We start from the raw sequence: 24,833 nt of genomic DNA, 5'->3' as shown, positions 1-24,833 counted from the left end.
TAGCCAGGGCTCAAGTCATTACTTCTTAATTTTACTACATTTTACTATTATCTATGTTCTTAAGGTTACAGTGTTGAATCTGTACAATGGAATTACTACATAATGGTACGTTACAGTCTATTTCTTCTCAAATCCACATTCACTAATATCACATTGATCTCTTGATATTGGCCATGGTGGAAGCATTTACACCATGGAAATTGGCAAATGCTGTAAGTCGAGGCTTTATTTATTCTTTTGTTGATTGTCTAGACACTTAGGAAAGTAATGGTGAAAATGTTAATAATGCAGATTAAATTTAACAGTGTATCATGACTATAGCTGTTATATTGTAAATAGCACAAAAATTGAGGAAATATTCTTACAGTATATTATTTATCAATACTTTCCAAAATTCTGTTTCTGGATCAGTAGTCGCTCACAATAAAGTTTTGACATACATCTTTGTCTTTCTTGTTTTACTTTTGTGTTACTCATTAGTATTTAAAAAATCATTTACCATTCATGTAAGAACTACATTTTTTCATCAGTTATATCTGTGGCTACAGATATGCGTTCATAAAAAAAAAAATCAACAAATGCAATCTGTAAGAATCAACTGGCTTCATGGAATTTAAAATACAGTATTATATATGAATTATTATTTGAAAATTGTGTTCTACATTCTTTATAACAGTGAAATTTATAACACACACTTTTTGGGGGAAAGCCAATTATTAAACATTTACCAAATCACCCCAGTTTTTCTTTTAATGTTTACTGGTCCACGCATTACCAAAATTATAATCAGTGATACAGATTTTATATTTTTAAATCATTTTTTCCTCTACTTGTGGAATAAAAAGTTTCATTCCCAGTAGGAAGAACTTTAGGGAGTTGTAAGTGCTGAGACATTTTCAAGTTGAGAGCAAGGTAGAAGCACTGGTGTGGTCTGAGGATTGGTGCTGGTCACTAAGCTGTTCTTTACTAGACCATGACAAGTATATAAAATGAGGCAAGCATTTGTACAAAAGTATTTAGTCTGCTACAGATCAGAAATTTTACAAATTGAAAAAAAAAAGCTTCGAATCACTGCTCTAGGACACCAAAGTTTGCCAGGAGAGTATACCTCATATCATCCTGTTGAGTAACTGGGGTAGCTGCCTTAAAGCAAACTTCACTACTATGCAAAAAAAGAAAAAAAAGAAAGCCAGTCAGGTGCTACAGGCCAGAGGCCACTGCCAGAAGCCAGAAGCTGCTAGAGTAAGACAAACATGTATCACCTATTGTGTGTTTTTTAATGTTTTATTTATTTTAGAGAGGGAGGGAAAGAAACACCAATTGGCTTTTTTTAAATCACCTGACACAGAAACTACCCTGGCCAATTTTCAGCTTCCCTACGCCACCATCACCACCACTACCACCATTTACCAATCTGGAGCTATCTTCACTCTTTTTTTTAGATGTCCATTTGATTGCTTGATATTTTCTAAATACTTACATGATTTTAGCTCATCTGTTAGGCTATTTTTATATGATGAACTACTCTGCTCCCTGCTTTTCTGGATGTCTTGAATATTACTTATGTCTCTGGCTTTATAACATAAAATTATGTAACTAAAGATGTTTAGGATATATTTTAAAGACCTTTAATTTCTTTCAACTTAATGATAAATTATGAGTGAAAGAGTAAAGATGTTAATATTGATTAATACACAGATTACTGGCCATCAGCTAAGAACTTAGTGTTGCCTCCATGGAACCATGTCCCATGAGTCAATTCTTTATGGAAAACACTACATACTATATCACTATTGTGGAGACTAATTGTAAATAAATAAGGCACTGAGAAGTCATATACTAAATGAAGAAGCAGACTGAATTTTGTATAACCAAGAATTTCTCAAGCTTACTAAAAAGGGACTTTTTTCCTTCCAGGGAACACTTACTAATATACCATCGAAGTATCTGTTTGCAAAACATGCTTAAGAGCATTTGCCATCCTTCAATCTTACCACTGAGCCTAAGGCCATTCAAATTAACTCCTTCCTATGACAATCCTGTCTATATATAATATTACTACATGCAAACACCTTTATGTAATGCCGAAGGGATATTCTAAATGCATTTTGCCACTTTGCAAATTTTCTCATCAGATCTTATAACACTATTTCAGGCTAACTTGGCTGCTCAAACTTGTCCATGACCTCAAGACAAATTCTTTTAACTCTGTACCTAAGCATAACAGAACATGCCATGTTTAAAGAAATATCTCTATAAAAAGCAATATAGTTTCTCTGGATCTCATTGCATTCGTTTCTATGACAGCATGATTTCATTCTAAGTGCTTTGGAACTGTTTTGCCTTGGTTTTTGCAGGAAAGTCAACAAGACTGAGGAAAGAAATATACTCATTTTGATTTGCAATTCTTGCCTTCTGAATAGCAAGCAGCTTTATAAATTAAATTGCACAACTATTAGAATTAGCTGGAACCACTGAGATAAAAATTCATGAAATTGGCTCTTCACTCTCCAGTACAAATGAGGTAACTGAAAGCCAAGAATTAAAAGTTTATAACACAAAGGTAAAGTGATAGGAACTGAAGAACAGATACAAGCTACGCAGCAATGGGGAAATGATTGAAATTTCAAGCTACTTTTCTTTTGTTAAAAGCAGCTTCTCCAGTAAAGGAAAATTGATTAATCAGAGAAACTGACAAGATCACAGGAACCTGGTCAATTTCTCTTAGCAGCCAGCTCCATGTGTTAAAGACTTTGAAGCAGAAAGACACCCATTATCAATTTCCTACAGAAGCTCTTTACACCAGGAAGAGGGAGTGGGGGTGGAAGTTGAGAAAGATGAGAAAAACACACACACACAAAGTGGTGAGAAGAGAAAAATGAGTGAAAGATTTTAAAATAGCAGTGTTGTAGAAAAGATGAGAAGTAATAGCACAAAGGAGGCAGAGGCTAAGGTGACTTTATCGTGTTGAAGGATATGTCCTGCATCCTTGGTGATGCTGTATTTTTGCTAGCTGAAATTAGATGTTTCCGAATCCACTGTGGCTTTCAACCTCAGTTCTGATTAGCATCATGTTAAGAATGGGCCTAGCACCCAGGAGAAAAGAGAAAAAAATTTATAGCACGAAACATAGCAGAAAATAACAATAGGCATATCTTTTAATATATGGAAGGAATAAAATTAATAACAGATTAGGGATGGGCTGTGCCTACTCTTTTGTTGAGTGAATGAGTAGGATGGCCAACAATGTACGTGGACATGATATGAAAAGGTTAATTCAGTTTGAGTGCGGGGAGAGAATCTCAGGGAATAAAGAAGATACATGGGTGACAACTAATAAACATGTGGACAAGCAGATAATGAATCAATCACTGTTGAGAAAGGGACATTTAAAGAGAACATGGCCCTGGCAGGGTGGCTCAGCTGGCTGGAGCACTGTCTTATACACTAAAAGGTTGTGGGTTCAATCCCCAGGCCGGGAGTGTGTGGGAGGCAAGCGATCAATGTTTCTCTTCCACATCGATGCTTCTCTCTTTCTCTCTCTCAAATCACTAAACATATCCTCAGGTGAGGATAAAAAAAAAAAATTAAAGATGCTGTCTCATACACTAAATATTTTTAGTCTATGTTCCCAAATTTTACAGAGGAGATGAGGTCTGTAAGAGATGAGGGGAGTGGGAGTTGGTGCACAAGGGCAGGCATTTCCATTCATTTTGTTTTGCTCATTGCTGTATCTCATATATTAAGTGTTCAATAATTGTTTCTTGAGTAAACTGATGGAACTAAGTCTTGATGAAGACTGTCTTCTACCAGATGCCCTTTAGAAAGTGACCCACCTGCAGCAGCTCACCTCTGGAAGACCCTAACGTCAGATTATTATCATATGCCGGCCTTTAACTCTAAAGCTTCTTTATCTGATTGCCTAACTTTCCGGTCCCAGTTCTGCTGCCCAAGGAAATGGAATAAAGGCAGAGAGAAAGTAAGAATCACATAAGTAAAATAACAGTCTGTTAGCAGTAAAATGTAAATAAATATTCCCCCAAGACTGAATAAGCCAACTTAACAATAGTTGCGAGGAGAATGCCATGTACTCAGACTGACAGGAACTACCCTTTTTGTTAGGGATGGAGTCAATCTTTCCCAGGGACACAGGGAGACAGATGGATACATGAAGAAAGAATTGGGGTTTTGATCAGAAAGAAGGAAGGAATACCAGGTATGCAACCACCAGTACCTAGTATAAAAACCCTAGGCCTTTCTCACACAAATGGCTATCAAGAAAGACTAGACCCCCCTACCCATTATGCTGCTTGCTTTTGTCATTCACAAAGATGCAGATAGCTACCCTTTCTTCCATTAAGTTTCATATTGTGTGGTGTTTCCCATTTATCTAAGTCTTGGCTCTGTCATCCTTATACCAGATATCCTTCTCTGCATTATAGTAACCGTAGCACTATATTTTTTAAAAATTAAAAAAACAAAAAGATTACAGTAAGGATACCCTTTATTCCCTTTACAGGCACTAGGTTAGACACTAAAAATACATTAACTCGAATCCTCACAACCTTAAAAAATTAGTATTCCTATCTAAGGTAATGTGGCAAAATTCAAACAGCTAGTGAGCAGTGCAGCTGGGATTCAAACTCAGGTCCATCTTACTTCAAGGTCTCCACTATTTGAATTTATTACCATCTCATATCCTTAATGATATTGCCACTTAAAACATTATTGAACATTCATGTCAATGTTCTCTGGATTTAAAATGAGAATTAGACAGATAAGTCCTTCGCCTCCAATAAACTAGACACTTTAGACTTAGTAGTAAACTGGTAATAAAGGGACAAAGCCTAAAAATGTTGCTGGTCCACAAATACCGTTTATCATATATAACTCAATTCATAATGAACATATATGAGTAAAATTAAAATGAAACTGAGTATAAGTTGAACACTAGGGTTTTTTAAACAAGAATTCACATATGCTCTCTTGAACAACGGAAGTCTAGCTAGTTCCCTATAATCCATATTTTTTAATCTAATGGCAGATAGGGGACAATGTTCCTAATGTTATACTTTTATTATTGTTTAAAAATTGTTTTTGAGTTGATGCCTTGGCCAGGTGGCTCAGCTGTTTGGAGCTTTGTCCGTCAAAAGGGTTCAATTCCTGGTCAGGGCACATACTTAGGTTGCAGGTTTGATCCCTTGTTGAGGCACATGCAGGAGGCGACTGATTGATGTTTCTCTCTCTCTCTAAAAAAATAAATCAATAAAAAACAGATCCCTGAGTGAGGATTAAAAATAATAATTTTTTTAAAGTTTTAATGAGATTATATGAAAAGAAATGGACCTACATATTGTAGGGAATACAAAATTTGGTAGAACAATTCCACTCAGAATTTACAATTTAGCAGGACAGCAAGAAAACAAAAAATAACATAAGACTATCTGTGACAAGTGACCCATTTATAAAGAGTTTTGGAGTTTATAAGAAGGAAGAAAACAATTCTAGCTAGAATGATAAGGAAAGGCTTTCAGGAAAGAAGGACCTGAGCCGTAGCCGGTTTGCTCAGTGGTTAGAGTGTCCGACTATAGACTAAAGGGTCCTGGTTCAAATCTGGCCAAGGGCATGTACCTCAATTGCAGGTTCGATCCCCGGGCCTGGTTGGGGCGCGTGCGGGAGGCAACCAATTGATGTTTCTCCTTTCCACTCTCTCTGAAAAGCACGAGAAAAAGTACTGGATTTAAAAAAAAAAAAGGAAGAAGGACCTGAATTTGGGGCTAGATTCTGAAAGAGGTCAAGGATTTCCAAAAGTAAACTTAAGGGAAAGACACAGTACTGTGTGCAGAACAGAAGACCTGGTAGAGGAGAGTTTATACCAGGGTCTTTGGATGATCGGGAGATAGGATCAAATAGTAGCAAACTGGGGTCTCTCCCAGGGAATGGCAGGGGTGGCAACCTAGTATTAGCAAGCAGCTAAAACAAATATAAATGTTTCTTGATCTGGTGAGGGGTTGGCCCAATAGAAAGGAGTATGTGATTACAAGCTAGCATGATTTTTAAAGCTATTCACTGAAAAGATTACTTATATTTACCATTTTTATATTCCCTAAAATATACTTGCTGTTACATTTTTATATTTACCCTTGACTTAAATAACATTTAAGAATTTCAAAATATCTTTGGTTTATTCCATAGAACATAAGTATTATGTAATATTCATTTATTATTTTTCAGATATAAATTGATTTCTGAAATCCTCTTTAAGCTAACTGTAAGATTCCATGACCATTCTGTCCTAGTTTTCAAACTAGAGTCAAGCAGTACATGAGACCTGAACAAATGCATATGGAGCTAAGTAAAGGGATTGCCCTTGAAGATGAAAAAATGCTAGCAGAAATAGACATTGTGAGCACAATGGAAGAAACTTGGGCCCTTCAGTTCATATTGTTTTCCTCACTGAATCTGCATTTTCTTACTCATCCTGAAACCATACCAAAAAAAAAAAAAAAGATTTCATGACAATCTCTCTAAAGAATTATGAAAACATTTCCAGACCTATGAATATCAATTTATTTTCATTGTTAGCCTACTTTATGAGTCAGTTTGTAGTTTAAAAAGCCTCTATGCAAAAATATGCTAGACACACAAACATTATCTTTACAAAGATGACAGATGATATAGAGTAAAATATTTCATATATACTTTCTTTGGAAATTTAGGTAAATACTACAAATACTACAAGTGTTTAAAAATGTTAAAATTGCCTAAATGTCCGTTGCTTTTGTTCAGAACACACTCTGTTTTTCAATATTAGGAAAATCACTGGCAACAGCCTTTAGGAAAAGTATAGAAGATTTAACCAAAGCTAAGTAAAGAGAGAAAAGTGATGAAGGACTGGATTTGACTTTGCGAATACCTGAACAAAGTAGACTTCGTTTTCATGACAACAATATCCAGCTATACAAAAACTAAATTCTAATTAATTAAGAATAAATTTGAAAAACTTTGCTATCTTCATATATATTAACAACCTCTTCTCAACTATACTCTTCTCCAAGGGATGATGATACTTCTGCTAAAGACAGACACTTTCTGCTGAATGATTGCTTTTTCCTGGTATCTCTTAAGAGCTAGGGCCTCGGGCTTCCTTCCCGAATGGGAGTGGGGGAGGGGGAAAGAAGGGGAGAAGGAGACTAAGAGAGAGACCACTTAGGCCTTAATAATTCCTGGGAGCAGATCAAGTGATAATGTTAGGGCAGGGAATAATCTGGGGACAGCTTAATGCTTTAATAACATGGGTTATTTCTTTTTCCAATTTAGTTAAAAACTGGAAAATATAAATAGTGAATTCTACTCTGTTAAAATCTCACTCTGACAACATTATTTCTTGTCTTCTGAGGTTCTTCTAAAAATTGTTTGAATTTTGTAAACTTGGGTAACTGAATATATGTTGAACACTGAATCTCATAGGAAATCCTGGTTACCTTCAGGAATATTAGTGGTTTAATAGTGAACAGATACTTTTAAAAGTAAAAGCAGTGCGGATGGAAGAGTGGTCACTGCCTAGTAAAACAATTTCCCAAACATTTTTCGTTAAAATTTTTTTTATATCATGCTATCTTTAAAAAATAAATATCCAACCTTAAACTACAGAATATGCACTGAAACAAATGTCCATATTTACTTGGCCCTTCATATATTTCAATGATGTGAAAATTTACTTCCCATTTATTATAAAGTTTATTTTAAGAGAAAGAAAATCCAGAGAACAAATAATCATCAACTGTATATTTACAATAAACCACATGAAAACAAGTAGCAATATCCCAAACGGTGTTACTCCCACAAATGAGACTTGTACTTTTGACTAAACATGAAGACACTTAAAGCCATATAAATTCACTTTAAAAACTACTTTTATCCACACAAGTGAAAGAAAACTTTTGCAGGAAGAAAAGAGTTATAAAGTGAAAAACGCTCAACTTTTCACTTTTCAATTATCAGATTTTGTTAGGGTGAGAAAAAAGATGTGGCACACAAAAAAACCTTGTACCAATGTTTACAATTAGGTTTATGTTTCTTAATCTTTTTATTTTAAACTCACAATAACACTAAGATCCTAAATGGATTATTTCAACAATACTGCCAGTACTAGATTCTAATACAGTAGTTAATAATAAACTGTTGATGTTTTATGAATACTTTGCTATCCAAATGGTAAATGGAGTATCACATATTTCAAAGATGTAGTGTCCTAAAACTTTCCCCAAAGCAAAATTTTAGTGACAATATAAATATTAACTAATATATTAATATACATTTGCATCAATTAATCAATTAAACTGAAGTTGAAATGTTCAACTGTAAAGCATATGCAAAATAAATCACTTCCTATAAATTTTAATGTCAATGAAAGCATGAACCAGCACATTCCAGGCTTCATGACCAGATCCCAGTTACTGAAAAGCTGATAACCACTGTTATGAATAGAAATGGAGAAGCTTTTCTATATATCTCAACAAATTTTTCATATTTTCAAATCAAATTAACCAAGTCATCTTGGATCGATAGCAAATCATAGGATTAAATATCACTGCCCTTTAAGACCTATAACAAGTCTGCAACACTTTACTGAAACACAGTATTTTAAATTAAAATGCATGCAAGATTTAAAAATAGTATTTTTCCTTTAAGTCTTTTAAAAGTACTTATTTGCATGAAAATATATGCTCCCCAAAAACATAGAAAAATCATTGAGAAGATATTTCTTTTAAAACTACCATTGTTTCAAATATTTTACTTATTATATGAGGACAGCTATACTGTTTACTAAAATAGAATTTAAATGTTTGGAAAAATAGCTAAAGAACAAATTATGATAATTTTAAAAAGTAAATATTTAATAGTAAATTATAATATCATGTTTACATCACCAAATTAGGAATAAATATCATTTATCCTCATGTTATCTAACTTTATAATGAAATATTAGTCTGATAAAAATATTCTAAGAGTTAGACAGCATTTTTTCCCTAGCAGCTAGCTACACTGCTTATTATTATAGAGAGGTAACACAGAAGAGCAAAAATATATATTCAATTAATTCTTTCCTATATTTGCATGCAGTCCTATAAAACATGATTCTTTTTACCCTACAAGCAATTTTTCCTTTCTAAAATCATCTCAACCACCACCCCTACTTATTTACACTGAGTTCTGAGAAATAAGCTACGGTTCAAAAACCTCAAATGATGCTAAAAGATAACTGATAGAAAAGTAAGTACACTGTGAAACATACATAATGTAGATAAAAAGATGAGTATTATGTAAAAAACCTATTTAGTAATCTTTTTTAGCTTCCTAAAAACAACAGTATGAACGTAAAATAAGGTATAGTGGTTCAAAACAAATATTTTAATGTATAAAAAATATGATTTAAGAGGCAGGTTTCAATAAACATTCATATAAACATAAAAGTTTGATAGTCTGTTCATTTTGAGATTCACTTCAGCACTATCTGTAACTAAAAGGGAAGTCACGTGACTTACACAATGAAAGAGAAAGAACAGTTTTCTTTCCTTTCCTTTCTACAGGAAGAAACAAAAGCTTGGTATTAGCTGTCCAAGGCCAATGGGTGGGGCCTGCAAGCCAAAAGCTGTAATGGACTGAGGTTAATCTTAATGGGGGCCCACTTTAGCCTTCTGAAAGCATCAAAAATGTGAAAACTGCAAACAAGGCTTACAAAAAATAACAAGCATTTAATTGAAATTAGATTTTAGAACTAGAACATTTTACTGGGACATAATTCAGTTTATAAACAATGTTGCAGCTTTTGTTGGGGTAAAATCACCTAACTATGATTTCCTACACAGATACACACACCATCCCCCACTGGCACACAGATACTTCACAAGCTTCTTGAATAAATAGGAGTATCCAATGTCCAGGGTAATGGGTGGTCCTGAGGTCCTGAACCAGAGCTGTATACTTTTAAAGGATGCTGAGATAAGAACAAAGTGTTTTGTGTTTGTTTAAACCTGGGTTTGTATTTAAACTCTTTACACCATATTGATACAGTTCATAAACTTGTGCTATAATTGATTCAGACAAGTTTTAAGTGTCAGCATAAATGTTGGAAATTAACCACATCAAAACAAAATACTTTGGGGCTTTTTATAGATCTGATTAAAATTAACTAACTCAATTTACTTAAAAGTAATCACTACATCTCAAAGGTGTAAAATCTCAACCTGAGAGATTTTCATTACCAACAGAATAGTTTTAAAATATCTTATGAAATAACATGCATTTAAATAAAGTTGTATACATGAAATAAGCTGCAATGCAATGAAAAACTTCTAAAAATAGTGAAATCAACCCATGTGCAGTCACAATCAAGCATCAACCTTTTTTTTATACTCCTGGCTTTATTATAAGTCTAATATAAAGAGATTTTTTTTTTTTTTTTTTTTTTTTTTTTAGAGCAGAAAGGCAGGATTTACAAGTGGCCCAAGAAAAAGATAAGCGATGAATAGTTCTGACCCCAGCTTCTCAGGCTTGATCAAGTGGGTCTGCAACCTGAGCCAAAGGGCGTAAATTCCTCACCATTCAGATTTCTTCAATGGCTTGGGGAAGAAACAGTGAAAGGAGCGAACATGCAAATCCAACTGTCCTTACATTTAGCATTGAACTAAAATTTTAATTAGAGAGCAAAAAAAATGAGGTCAGTACTGTGATTAAATTTCTGGCTCAAAGTTTAACCAATTCTAAAAAGAGATGCTTTTTTCTTGCTAAAATTAAAAAAGATTTCATTCGTTTATCTTTTTAAATATAATGCACTGAACTGTTAGGTATGTGTCTCTAATATAATTTAATATATTTAAAGGAGTTGCTGAAAAGTGGAATTAGTTTCCAAGCACCAGTGTTTCCATATTATAAGCAAAATGATATATTATTAAAATCAAACCTTGAGTAAAAAGTTGGTGAAATTCATTCCAAGTTTTAACATATATCAATAATCTATTAATCATTTAAGGTGACACAAATGACCAGTCAATTTTCTATTACAGATTCAACTAAGGATAAAAATAATTCATTTGAATGAAAAACTGTTAAAAGAATTTCGGCATTATAATATCTGGGAACATATCAGTAATGGCCTGGGGAATTGCTTACAAAGCTTAAGGAAAGAAGTGGTCATAAACAAACATGCCCAAAGTAAAATTAATTTTAAATTTACATAGTCTTTATATAATATAGCACAATAAAAATGAACAAAAATCTTAAAGTTATTATCAAAATAAACTTACAAGATTATGAAATATAGGCCAATTTTAAGATGAACAAAAGTAATAAATCTCAGTGGGTTTTGATTTCTAAAAGTGGACTCATAACAAAAGGTAAAAGCAGCTGATAAAAATTAAGTATGTTACTAATAACATAATAAAATAATATGATTTAAGCATTGGTAAAGATAGTTTCTATGCATAAAATCTGAAAACTATATATTTTAAGATTGATGAAAAATCATTGTATTTAGCTCAAACTTTGAAAACTAACATTTTTTTAAAATCGTAGTTATTTCCAACTACGTGTGTAGAGGTTATATAAAAATAAAGTGAATATATATTGGAAAAATGATCCTTTCCTTTCATACCCTGTATGGAAAGAATGAGAATTGGAAAATTTTTATTAATAAATTTGCTAAAAGGAACAAAACAGAAAAATATATAGCAAGCTGGAGAGCAAAACAAATCTAATCACACAATAGTTCACACTTAGTGTGTGATCAATAAAAGAGTTGAATACATAAAAAGGTAATACTTTTATATGAAAATAAGCCCTCTTGTCAAATGATTTACACCTCTAAGAATATTTATACAAAAACTCATTTAAGACGGAAATTCATTAAATTTCCCACAAGAAACATAAACATCAATAAACCAAAATCCTCCCGTTAGGTAAGCAATGAGTGTATACTCTATGGACAGTACCATAAGGATAAATGAAATTAAAATTGAAGATTAGTGAAATGCATACTAATTAATCTCACTTTCACAAGCACAGAAACTACTTGTGTAAAGATAATTTCCAAGCAGAAATAACTAAAAAGAAACAAACAAAACACGTGAAAATAAATGTGAATTGAATTTGATAAAGGATACTAGATAGTAGCCATATCTAACAAGATGAAGTTGAAAGGAACCAGGTCAGTTAATCAGTAATATAACATACCAATAATCATATAGGACAGTTGAGCCTCGCTCTTCAAGGGTGACTACACATGGGCACAAGGGAACTTTCTGTGATTTAATGTTCTGTATCACAATTGCGGTGTTGGTTATAGAACTTGTCAAATTCATCTAACTGTATACCTAAATGCTGTGAATTTTATTCTATATCAGAATACCTCAACAAAGCTGACAAGGCAAGAAATAAAACAAATGACACAGGCTCACTATCTTTTAAAAATTCTGCCTGGCTGGAGTAGCTCAGTGGTTAAACTTCAACCTATGAACCAGGAGGTCACGGTTTGATTCCCAGTTAGGGCACATGCCCGGGTTGCCAGGTTGATCCCCAGTAGGGGGCGAGCAGGAGGCAGTGGATCAATGACTCTCATCATTGACGTTTTTTTTAAAAATATATCTTTATTGATTTCAGAGAGAGGAAAGGAGACAGAGAGAGAGACAGAAACATCAGTGATGAGAGAGTCATTGATCAAGCCCGCAACCCGGGCATGTGCCCTGACTGGGAATCGAACCCCGATCGCCTGGATCCTGGGTCGACGCTCAATCCCTGAGCCAAGCCCGGCAGGGCATCATTGATGTTTCTATTTCTCTCTCCCTCTCCCTTCCTCTCTCTGAAATCAATAAAAAAAACATTTTAAAAAATTTAAAAAAATAAAAATTCTGACAATTGCCCTGGCCCATGTACTCCGTGGTTAGTGTCAGCCTGAGCACCTAAAGGTTGCAGGTTCGATTCCCTGTCAAGGGCATGTACCTGGGTTGCAGATTCGATCACCAGGCCAGTTGGGGGGGGTGGGGGTGTGGAAGATAACCAATCAATGTGTCTCTCTCACATAGATGTTTCTCTCTCTCTCCCTTGAGGCCTCCCTCCCTTCCACTCACTCTAAAAAACAAACAAAAAAAATCAATAGAAAAAATAACCTCAGCTGGGGACTTTTTTAAAATTAAGTGAAAAAAAAAATTCTGACAATGATTTACATTATGAAAGTATTAATAAAAATATAGTGCTCAAAATAAAGATTAAAACTAAAACCTGTGATTGTTACAGTTTTAATATTACTTTCATGTATATTATATCACTTGATTCTTAGCTTATCCCTCAAAAATAGAGAGGAAAGATATTAATTGACAACATTTTACCCATAAAACACTAAAATTCCGAGGAAGTGACTAGCCAATAGTGACTACCAACCAAGCAGCAGAGCCAAACTCAAATCTTAATTTCCAATGTTTTCTCCCTCGCTCTACCACACTACTTCAACTTTGTAATGACTATGTAAACAAATATTGTTGTGCACTTACTATCTCCCAAACTCTGTGTCAAAGGTTTTACATGTGTAATAACACTTAATTCTCATAACAACCCTCCATAGGTGAATACATTTTTGTCTCTTCATTTATAGGACACTGAGACATTGACAAAGTAACTTACTTCCCCTTCAGACATATAATAAAATAGGATTTGAATATTGATCTATTTAACCAGACTCTATACCATTATATAGTATCTCACAAGGGTTAAATAATTATTAATACAGCAATGGATATTAAATTATCACAGCAGGTCTATTTAGAGCAAAATTTTTCCTTAACTTATACTGAAGAATACACAAACTGGATATGTACCCCTGAATACACAGGTAAAAAGTCATGGTACAACAAAAAATTAAAAATGTCTGTAAAACAAAAATATTTCCAAGCCTCATTTTATATCCTGATACTTTAAACCATATTACATATGATAAAATTATAATAAAAAGCTTTGTAGTTTACTGCAAGAGAAATTAAGCTATTAATATTATGTAATTTTACCCAATTTTAAAGAGAGCACATAAAAGAAGATACCAATTTAATTTTCCACCATGAATATGTCATTGAATATAACTTAACATGAATTTATTGTGGCAAAGACTAGTTTCCATTTTAGTTTATTTATTCAACACGTACTTGCAAGGCAGTTTATGTAACATCTCTACTCCTTACAACAATCTAAAAAGTTAACTATGATTACTCCTATGTACAGCTGATTAAAAAAAGAAATGAAAGACTAAATCTATCAATTATCTATTAATCTTATTTAGTTAACATTTCCAAATTGTCAGCTACTTAGATACTGATGGGTGGGGTGGGGGAGGAATCATCAGATTATCTTCCAGTTGGTGCTAGATAGAAGGTAAGATTAATCGAGATGTATCAAAAGGCAAGGTAACACTTGTTACTCATTCGACAGGACACTCATTAAAAGATCATTTCTATATGTACCTCACTGATCTACAAGGTATTTTCTTGAATATGTTATTGTTATCAACTTTTCTGATATTAGATGTTACAATCAAATTATTTTAGAGAAGAATTAGAATCATTTAAGTTTCTCATGAACTGTATATGCTACAATGCCAGAACCTATAGCAACTATATATTGAACAAGCTGAACTTCTTGTTACTTAAAATTCATTGAGAAATATCTCAAGGTATTTCATATTTAATTCCAAATCAAGTCTATAGAATATCACATCTAATGTAATAAATTTCCAGTTTAATTAAGTAGAAATATCACTTTATTTGTTTAGGTTATACGTGGCTCAGAAATAAAAACACAATACACCATATTTTAAACTGGTAACTTTTAAGTTAATCACAGTATTCAACTAAGATATACAAAACTATCTTACATATTTACATAATTTCTGAACAGAAAAAATCCAACGAAATTCAAATAATAAGGGTTCCATTCCTGCCCCAAAGTAACAAAATTTACAATGAAGGACACACTTTTTAGTCTACCATGTTTAGTGTAGGTAACAAAGTTTTTAACTTCTTATGAAACCCAAGAACTCTGAGATGAGTCAAAGATAGGTTAAAAGATGTTATGCTGAATTGCCTTCATTTATTGTGAATGATCTTTAAAAGAAAAAAAAAGATTCAAAAATAAAAAAGAGGAAAATATTTGTTACAGCAATAACCTTTAGAATAAGGAGGGAAGACTATATTTTAAATACATACCCAATTCACATTTCATGCTAAAATTGAGTAAGACTTTAGAAGTACATAAACAGGGTCTTGAAATAGACCAGTATTTGAAAATCAGAAGGAAAGTATACAATATCTTTTATAAAACAATTACAGTCTTATAAACGTTGACTTAAACGCCTTTAAATGTGATTAAGGCATTTTGTTTGGCTTTCTTCCAAATTAGTCAACTGGGCAAATCATCATGATAATTTGATAGGTTTAGGAACTATTTTCAAAATAGTAAAATGCATAACTTACTAAGTAATGAACTATAACATTATACATTCACATTTTAAAATTTCTAATATTTCTCTTTGTCTAAATAAGCTTTTTGAAGTTAAAATATTCAACAGTCCTGAGAATAATAATAACCACATCTACTCTGCATGTAAAAATGTTTTAATCCTAATTATGACAAAAGCAGATATAGTAATAAATTAGTGATGAAATCCTATGAAAAGCCCTTAAATATGAACATATTGAAGTAACTCTGTTTTCATAAGTTCTATAATTAATTAATATTGAAAACGTTGAGATACGAACTTCATGATATGTCAACTGAATTGTGTATAACACTTAAAATTTTCACATATGTAAATTAGTCATCTCTGCCCTGACCAGGTAGCTCAGTTGGTTAGTGTTATCCAATAAACCAAGGTTGTGAGTTCCATCCCTGGTTAGGGTACACATAAAAATCAACAAATGAATGCATAAATAAATGGAACAAATCAATGTTTTCTCTCTCTCTCTCTCAAATCAATATAAAAATTTAAAAATAAATAAAAAATAAATTTAGTCATCTACAAATGTTTTCATATCTTATACTCTTAATGAACTGCTTTAAATTTATCTCAGCTACAATAATTATTCTTATTTTCTCTATTTCCATTACTCTTTGAGATGTTTTCTAAGTAAAGTAATAAAAGTAACATAAAATCCTTGTAATATGGTCATTTGTATCCTCCATAAAGATCAAACTAAAAGTCAGAAATACAGAGCATAGGAAGAAAACATCAATGCTAGAAAGATAAATGAAAAATTCCAAACCAAATTATTAAAAAATATTTAAGCCTACTGAGCAATAGTAAATTGCAATCATTTTTAATTACTCTTGTCTTTGAAAAAAATTCTTACATACATTGTGAAAAAAAGGAACATATTTATGTTAAAAATTCTTTGTATCATATTTGATGGCCAAGAATTCCAAATGTAACCAACAAGTGAAGAAATATTACTATGCAAATAAGCTTAAGAGAGGGCAATAAGGAGAATGGATTCTATTTCTCCCCTAAACAAAATAAATTTCAAATGCTCCTTTTATCTTATTAGGTGAAATAATGACTTTGGAAATAAATGTCAAAATATATGTAAGGAAAACTTAGAGGATAGCAAATATCAACAGGTAGTTATTGGGGAATGTTGCCCTTCCCCAGAAAAGCTCTAATATTTAATTACCATGCAATTTGTCTAAAGAACCATCATTATTTAAAGACCTATTAAAAACTTATAATATTTCTAGAAGTTGACAGAGACTTTTCTATATAATTTAAACATGTTAGCCCACAATCTAACTGTGGATGCACATTTAAAAAATGTATTAATAATAGTAAACTGATAGGAGTATTAATTATTAGCACTTACAAAATAATTATACTCTCATTGATGAAATTACCTTAGCAGAAACCTAGGCTTACAAATCTGTAATAACCATGTATACCCTTCCTTCAATTGAGAGACAAATCTATTTCCTATTGGATTCTTAAGATATTCCTACAAATTTATCTTATTGACAAACTATATCATCAAAATTGTCAAATACTAAATATTTTAAGAAACAGCTCAAAGACTGTGCACTGTGACAAAATTCACAAATACGATATTTATATATTTCTGTTAAGTTTGTAAAAATAAAATATTCCTTATTGAATGGAATCAATGTTTCAGTATTGACATGTGTCAGAATACATATATATTCATTAATAGTCCATAAAAATAAGACCATTTAAATCACATCACAGGTTAACCTTAGGAAGTCAAATGAGACAGTCGTTTTAAACCACCAATGGTCATACACCATCTTCAGACAGCAGAATTTCACTGCATTTATCAAATAGTCTAAAGAGAAGTACAATACCTAAGTTATGGGTTTCTTTTGGAGGAGTTGGTGACATTAGAGATATAGAAGTTTGATAGTATTATTGTCAACAAGTTTTAAATAGATCTATGTAACAATGAACAAATCTACTTAATATATATATAAATATATGTATACATTTTCTTCATTTATATATATTACATATATATATTTTTTTCTTCATTTCCTAGCAACTTAATTGTTTTTGATGTGCAGTTCTTTCCAGTCAGTATTTTCAAAAGAAAAAGTATATATCCTGGGTGACTTGGCATGAATTTTTTAAAATACCACTTTAAAGAAACTAAAATTAATTTTTATTTCCCCAAGTATATAATATTAAAAGCACACTTTCAAGTATTTTTTAAAACTCCAATGACACATACACTTCTGAGCACTCAAAAAACAGCTGTCATATATTTAAAATAATGAGTACATATTGGTCCAGGAAAACATTTAAACCTCCTAAATATCCATGGCTATTCTTTCATAACATAGGAGTATAAAGACATAATGGAGTGAATCTAATTTATAACTATACATAAAATTGAGTATGTTTTCAAAAATGCTCAGACAGTAAAAATGGCAGCAAAACTAATTAAAAATATTTAAAAGATGTTTATAAATTTGTCCTGAATTTAAAATAAGATCATTTTTCTGATTGTAAAAGCAAAAGCAATGCTCACATGATACCTACACACATCATTTATGACCATTAAAATGTAACTTGTAGCTGCTTGGCTAAAATCAGTAGGATGCCTGCCTTCTAAACAATTATTCATATAATTATATATTAAGTCAAAATATAAGACAGAAACCCAGGAATCAAAGTGAAGATGCAAAAAAATAAGGCAACTGATACCTAAGTCATTTTTCCTGAGGTAAAACCCCCACTTAGATATATTTTTAAAACCGAATATTGTAATCATCCAAAAAAATTCCCTAAAATATCACTTTCTAATTTTAAAGTTAAAGATTATCACTGCCTGGCTGTTTACATCACAAAAACACCAATACTCAAGTTTTATTGACTTTTTACATACTTCTTCCTAAGAATGTATCTAGATATATTCTTCTAAAGGGTACAAATACACATATTTAAAGAGCATTTTATCACGTCATTTTAATATTGTTTTTTAGTAAACACATAATGTGTAACGGAAGATTAAAGCAAGTCTTTAATAATCAATTATTGTACACTAGAAACTGTTGGCTCTCTATAAAACTTTTTCAGCAATATAATATTTCTGAATTTAGTGGATATAGGAATGTTTATCAACATGTAACCATTAAACAGCTTAAATTCAGATGCCTCATGGTTCTAAACATTAATATTGATTAATAAGATGTCTAATATTTGAATATATTAAAGGTAAACATAGAAAACCAAATTATAACAAGGTGTGATCAAAGAAGAAAAGGGCTATTTTTTTCATTCATCTATAAAACAAATTTATGAGATCGTAAAGAACAATTTAACAACCTAAAGAAGGTTCAAAGGGGGGAAAGCCAGAGCCTGACAGAACTGGATCTGTCAATGATTTCAGTCATTCAGTCTAGAAAGGAGAAAAGCAGAAAATGTGGCTTCATTTTGCAATATAGAGTAGGAGGCATAAAATTCAGTAGCCTGTCTGTGCACTTCTATTTATGTATTTAAACCCTGTTTCAATTCACAGATTATGCTGATCCTTCCACATATAAACAGCCAATAATGATGGCCAGGCCTTTAGGAAAGGAAAACACACACCACACAGCAAGGTCAGGAAGCTACCAAGCACCACAGGACAACAGATCAAAACAGAATGGTTTCATATGTTTCTATTGTTTATATACTTAATTTGGAGATGATATTCCTTAGGGGGAAAGGAGGTTGTAAATATTACCAGGAACATGCAACATAGTATCAAATAAAATATATAATTTTCACGCAAACAGACTATTTCCTGCGTGTATCTATGTCAGTCAACCTGTAGTATATTGATAGCCATTCACTGAATTCTTTTTAACTTAGATGTCAAGACAAAGTAAACCTCTTTATTCTTTAATCCCCTGACTCCTATCTAAGAATTATTACAGAGAATTAATAGTTCTTTAACTTCTTTTGATGAAATGATCAAGCTTGCAAACTGTAAATATCTTTTTTACTATAAAGAGATTAAGTAATAGAGAGGAGCGGGTTGAAAGGGGATGAGGTATTAATTTGTTTCTGCGTAAAAATTTTAAAATGAGAAGCAATAACATTCTGCTTGGTATTAAGCATCTTAAAAAATTACAACACACCATAAGCAATGGTGGAAATTTACCCCCAAGTAGCAGACTAGCACATTTTAAACACACAAGCTAGAGCCGCCTCTGGCCACATGTTTTTTGAGTTCAGTCTCTTAAAGAGACAGTATCCTTGGACGTATGCCTTCCTACACGAAGCACATTTCTAAAATGTTTGATTACTAAGCATCCACTCTTACATTTACTCAAATCCATACTAGACCAACAGTGTTCTACTTTATTTTACTGAAAAAATCAAATTATTTTGACTTACATCTACAAATGACCACCGGGCAGGCAGAGATGAAACAACAGGGGAAACTACTAGTAGACTAGAGATGTCTAAAATACGAAGACCTACAGATTTCTTTTAACAGCAAACTTGCGCTTTTTTAAAACTTAAAACGGCCACCGTTTCTTCATTCATCTACCTACTCCTTCGCCAGGCGTAGGCGACAGAGTACATTGTAACGGATAACACCGGAAACTACAGCACTGCAACTTCGCTGTCGAGTGGAGAGGGAACTTGCTAATAAAGTCAACCAGCACCCAAGCAGTCAAATTTGATTTCATTTTTTGTTTAGGAAAAATACCCAGGAAGGGGGCCATGCATATATCCTAAACACTGTATCAACTTGTGACTATAAGGAGGAACTTCGTCTTTCTGTACACCTAAGGACGCATTATTGTATAGCCATTAACAAAACTACTGTATCAGCTCCTCCACGTGGAAAAGGTGAAGGGGGAGGGGGGTAAAAACTTTGGCTTACTTGGTGTACGAATACATCGACTGGAATATCCAAGGGGCTTCCCTCTCGGTTTATCATGGAGATGAATCCAAATCCCATTCGCACGTTGAACCACTTACAGTGGCCAGTTCCGTGCAAAACCTGGGATTCCTCCTCTGCCTGCTCCGGCAGCTTCCCGGGCTCTTCTCCACCACCTTTGCTCGCCCCGCCTGAGTAGAACAGGACAAAAAAAGTCAGTCACTCTGTATTGCCATACAGTTCACTGAAAAAGAAAGGGGGGGGGGGGAACAAAACCACAAAAAAACTAGTTGGGGGCGAGGGAAGGGAAAGAGAAGGAAATTTTTAAAAACGCGATTAAATGGTTGATTCCTTCGTCTAAAGAAAATATTGAAAGGGAAAAGGGTTCCAAGAGGAAGCGGGGGAGGGGGAGCCACACTGTTCTATTGATCACATCCACTTCCACGGTTCTGTACATACGTGTACTTTTTCACTTAAACTCCATTTTTTCAGCCACACATTACAGTACAGCATGAGATACTTTACTTGCACATTGCTGATTTAGCACTGATCCCATTGACAAAGAGAAATTCTCAGCGAAAACTCTTTCTCTCGGGCGGGCACCAGGAGGCAAGAGGAATCGCGAAGATGGTTAGAACTAGTTCAGTGCCCACGCGGCGGCAGCGAATCCGGGGTGATCTGCAATGTGCCCTCCCCTCCCCCCATAACTTTCCATTAAAGTTGGGGTGGGATGGGGGAGGGGGCAGGTGTATCAAAGTTTTCCTGGGCTCACTAACTGAAACTGCGCTTAATCACACTCAAACAATTCAAACAATAGCCCCCTGAAAGCTTTTCAAGTTGTGAATCAGTGTGGGCGGTACAAAACATTTTTGGAGATCGGTAACAATAGGTTGCAGAAAGCCCCCTCGCGCGACGGAGGGTGGGGTAGTGCCCAGTATTGGGGTGTAACCGGGAAGGGGGAGACGGGCAAAGAAGGGTGGGAGAGGGGGGAGGGGGGAGAGAAAGGAAGAGAGAAAATCACAGTAAAACAATAGAAAAGAAAATTAACCTTCGGCCATGTTGCCCCACGGGCCCTCTGCTCCGAACTCGTGAGATGAAAACTTTCCCTTTGCAACGGAGTGATCTTCTGCATCAGTCTAACATCTTGATTTTGTGCGATCACAAATTTAGCTCGCATGGTCTAATGTGCTTTCCCTCTTTTGATTTTTTTTTTCCTCTTCTCTCTCCAGTTTCTGGCCCCCTGAGCACACGTGACTTTGTCAATTACATGCTTTCTTGCTACTAATTTCACCTCGGATCCTTAAGGGGCTGGCAAGAGGCAGAGATAACCAATCGCCATTTCATCTATGCTGACATCAAAATAATTTATGAATGAACAGGGAAACCTCAAACGCGTTATCTTAAAGACAATTTGGGACGCTTCTTTACGATAAATCAGAATGCTGATTTCGTGCTTTTACTTAAACACAATGGAGGGTCCTTGTGATTCGTTTGGAAAAACGGCACAGCCGTATACGCGCACACGCGTGCCTGACACACAAGCCTGTCCAAATAATCTCATTTAGGGGGAAAAGCCATTTAAATAAAGCAACCGAGGTGACGCTCCCCCCCCCCTTAAAAATTCAGCGGCTCGACAGCACTAAACCTGCTTTGGACGCAAGTCTCCTATTTAATTCAGTTCTTAAGAGGAAAATATACAATTTACAAAAGATCTAATCAAATCTAATTACATCCCCATGAAAGTTTATATAATGATAATAAACACCTACAATAACACAAAAGCACACGATTGCCTGGATGTGCCCTAACAATTTTCACATTTAAAATAAAATCCTACTGGAAAAATTGCCCTATCCACCTTCACGTAGTCAAATTGTGTTTAGGTTGATCATTTCGGAACATTTTGGAGGGGGCTGGTAAGAAATTGTACTTCACAGGTTTCTCCGCCATCTCTTTCCGGGGGAGGAGATGTGATTAATGACTTCCTAAATAACAGCCCAGTTTTCCAGCTTAACATAGAGTGAACCTCAATCAGTGGCGATTGTTCCCCAAGAGCAAGACGAGGTAGGGCAGGGGGGGAGGGGTGCGCAGGCGGGGAGGTGAAGAGCGCGGCCAGCAGAGGCGGCTGCAGAGCCGGAGAGGGGGGGAGGGCGCTGGTGGGGGAGGGGTGGAAGAGAGGCGAGCGGGAGGGAGAAGGGTACATTCATATAACATCGACTGGACCGTGACATTTTAAAAGTCAACTTCCAGTGGATACAAGAGTCGAATAAGCGAAAATTTAATAACGGATTAGGCTCCTATCGCCCGGTCCCCGGCCCGCCCGAGTTTGAAAACGCTTTCCCTTTACCTTTCAAATCGGTTCAAATGATTGCAGATTGCTAGATACTGACACCACCAGTGTTACCGCCCTCATCGAATGCTACAATAAATACTATAGTTCAACTAGAAATGCCTTATTTCCTTTAAAATATAAAACATCACCCGTTTTTTAAACATTTAAACGCACCACGACTCTTTCCCCCACCCCACCCCCATTTTCTTAAACAAGCAGTTTACGGAGAAACTGTACAGATACCACTTCCCTTAGGCAAAGCTACCGAGTTGACCCTCCCCCACCAAACCCGCAATCCCCTCCGGTGTCTCCAAACATGTCCACACTGCTAACTCTTAACACTCCTAACGAACACTGTTTCACACCAACTGAAATGCAGGGAGCCTGAATCCAGGAGCTTCTGAAAATCCACATACAGCATCTATGCACACCTCCCCATACTAAACAACTAATATCATTTTATACTCATCAGTTCAGATCTGAAATAAGTGGATGTATATAAATATATGCTATTTTCAGGTGTTTTTGTGGTAAAAGGCTTCACTCAAGACTGATGAATTTGGAAAGATTTTTTGTCTATTTATTTTGTTGTTTCTCAGGAAAGGGGGCAAAGTTTTCTCATTTTCTTTGGGGGGCATAACTACGGTAGGGAGGAAAGAAAACGCCTGAAAATCCAAATGATTTTGAAGGGTTAACAAAAGCTCAACGCTCTCAAAAAATTTGTTAACAAAACATTTACTAGGCTTTATTTTAATAAAAAAGCAATTGATTACATTGACCTATAATGAAGTAACTTTAACAAGGGCATTCATTCCAGGTTAAACATTTCACATAATACAACACAGAAAATACCAAAATAAATTATGTGTCGTTTAAAAATACTTTAAATGAAAGACTTTAAAAAAACACAAAAACATCTGGTTAACAGAAAAATAACCTGGAAAAGCGTATTCATGTAAATTGAGGGGGAAAGCTACTATTCATGTAAAACCAATTGTCATAAAATTCACAGGCCAGTGCAGTTTAGTTTTGTCACTGACACGTATTTATAGCACAGGATATTTTATCTGTAAGTTTAAGTAGAAAATAGTTTAATAAAACCAGAAACAATATATAGGTGGATTCTGAATCCTTGTTTATTGTTAAATTTTATGAAATTCAAACATATCAATACAGATGTAAAGTGTGAAATACCATAACTGAACCACATAGCATGGTTTGGTTAGGAGATTCAGTCTTGCCTGATTGGGGGCCTCCAGTATTAGTGGAATTAAGGTAGGGTTCACTGGACTGGTCACTGGTGTCAGAGGTTATCGACTCATTCATTTCCTGAGAGGGACATCAGCCTTTCAAGTTGTGTAGAAGGCTTTTTCCAAATGGGAACTCTGAGAAATCCTCTAATGTTCATTCACAAAGAATTTTGGGCAACTGCGTTTACATACCTGGGGGGGGGGGTGCAAAGGGGGAGAGAAGGGAAGAGAGGGAGGAGGAGGGAAGGAAATTGGGGAGAAAAGTGAAGGGAGGAGACACAGTGAGAAACAAAGTATCACCATTTCAGGGATATGTCACTGTATTTTACATAGATTCGTCTTTTCTGTCCCCCACCCCCATCTTTTGAGCCTAAGATCCTTTTATAAAACTCAACATAATCTCTTTAAGCTCATAGAATGCTTCTTTCACATAAAATGGTCCTATGAATCTCCTAGAATGCTTTCCAATTTGTCACCTTCCTGAAGTCTTCTGGTTTTAATTTTTTTCTCATTTCCTACTTGTTTTTAGTGCCAGAAAGACCTGTGCTTGACTCAAAACGCATGTTTTATATTTGTGAAAGCCAAATGTTTCAGTAGGTTGATTAATCATAGTTCTTCCAAAATATTTTTAAAATGAGTTCAAATAGCTACAAAGATCTTTAACTCACTGGGGGTAAAAATCAAGGAAATAACCTATCATTGGCTATCAAAACTTAAGGTTTCGCCATTTAAAAAGCATAGTACACGTTCTCGGCCGTTTTTGTTGTTGTTGTTGTTTAGTTTTGTTTTTAATTCCAACAGCATAATGCAAGGAGCCCAAAGGGGTGCCAC

General features: G+C 34.3%; 1 protein-coding gene across 2 annotated transcripts in view; it reads right to left on the bottom strand.

The window, feature by feature from the left end:
* The window catches only part of LIN28B (lin-28 RNA binding posttranscriptional regulator B), a 74,497-nt gene extending 52,269 nt beyond the window's left edge, over nt 1-22,228 (bottom strand). Inside the window, exons 1-2 of one of the 2 annotated variants that reach the window (XM_087817535.1) lie at nt 21,469-22,228; nt 20,424-20,611 (exon numbers count right to left, since the gene is read on the bottom strand). In XM_087817535.1, the coding sequence (XP_087673661.1) occupies nt 20,424-20,611; nt 21,469-21,478 (198 nt within the window). In that variant the 5' untranslated portion in view covers nt 21,479-22,228. Of the gene's footprint in view, nt 1-20,423; nt 20,612-20,945; nt 21,366-21,468 lie in introns of those variants that run through there. The other variant, XM_087817534.1, reaches the window with a different exon arrangement.
* Between the last annotated feature and the right edge of the window lie 2,605 nt (nt 22,229-24,833).

This window comes from Miniopterus natalensis, chromosome 5 (genome assembly GCF_054644295.1).
Source record: "Miniopterus natalensis isolate mMinNat1 chromosome 5, mMinNat1.hap1, whole genome shotgun sequence".
Lineage (NCBI taxonomy): Eukaryota > Metazoa > Chordata > Mammalia > Chiroptera > Miniopteridae > Miniopterus > Miniopterus natalensis.
The sequence above is the reverse complement of the archived record's forward strand: the minus strand, read 5'-3'. Positions and strand labels throughout refer to the sequence as shown.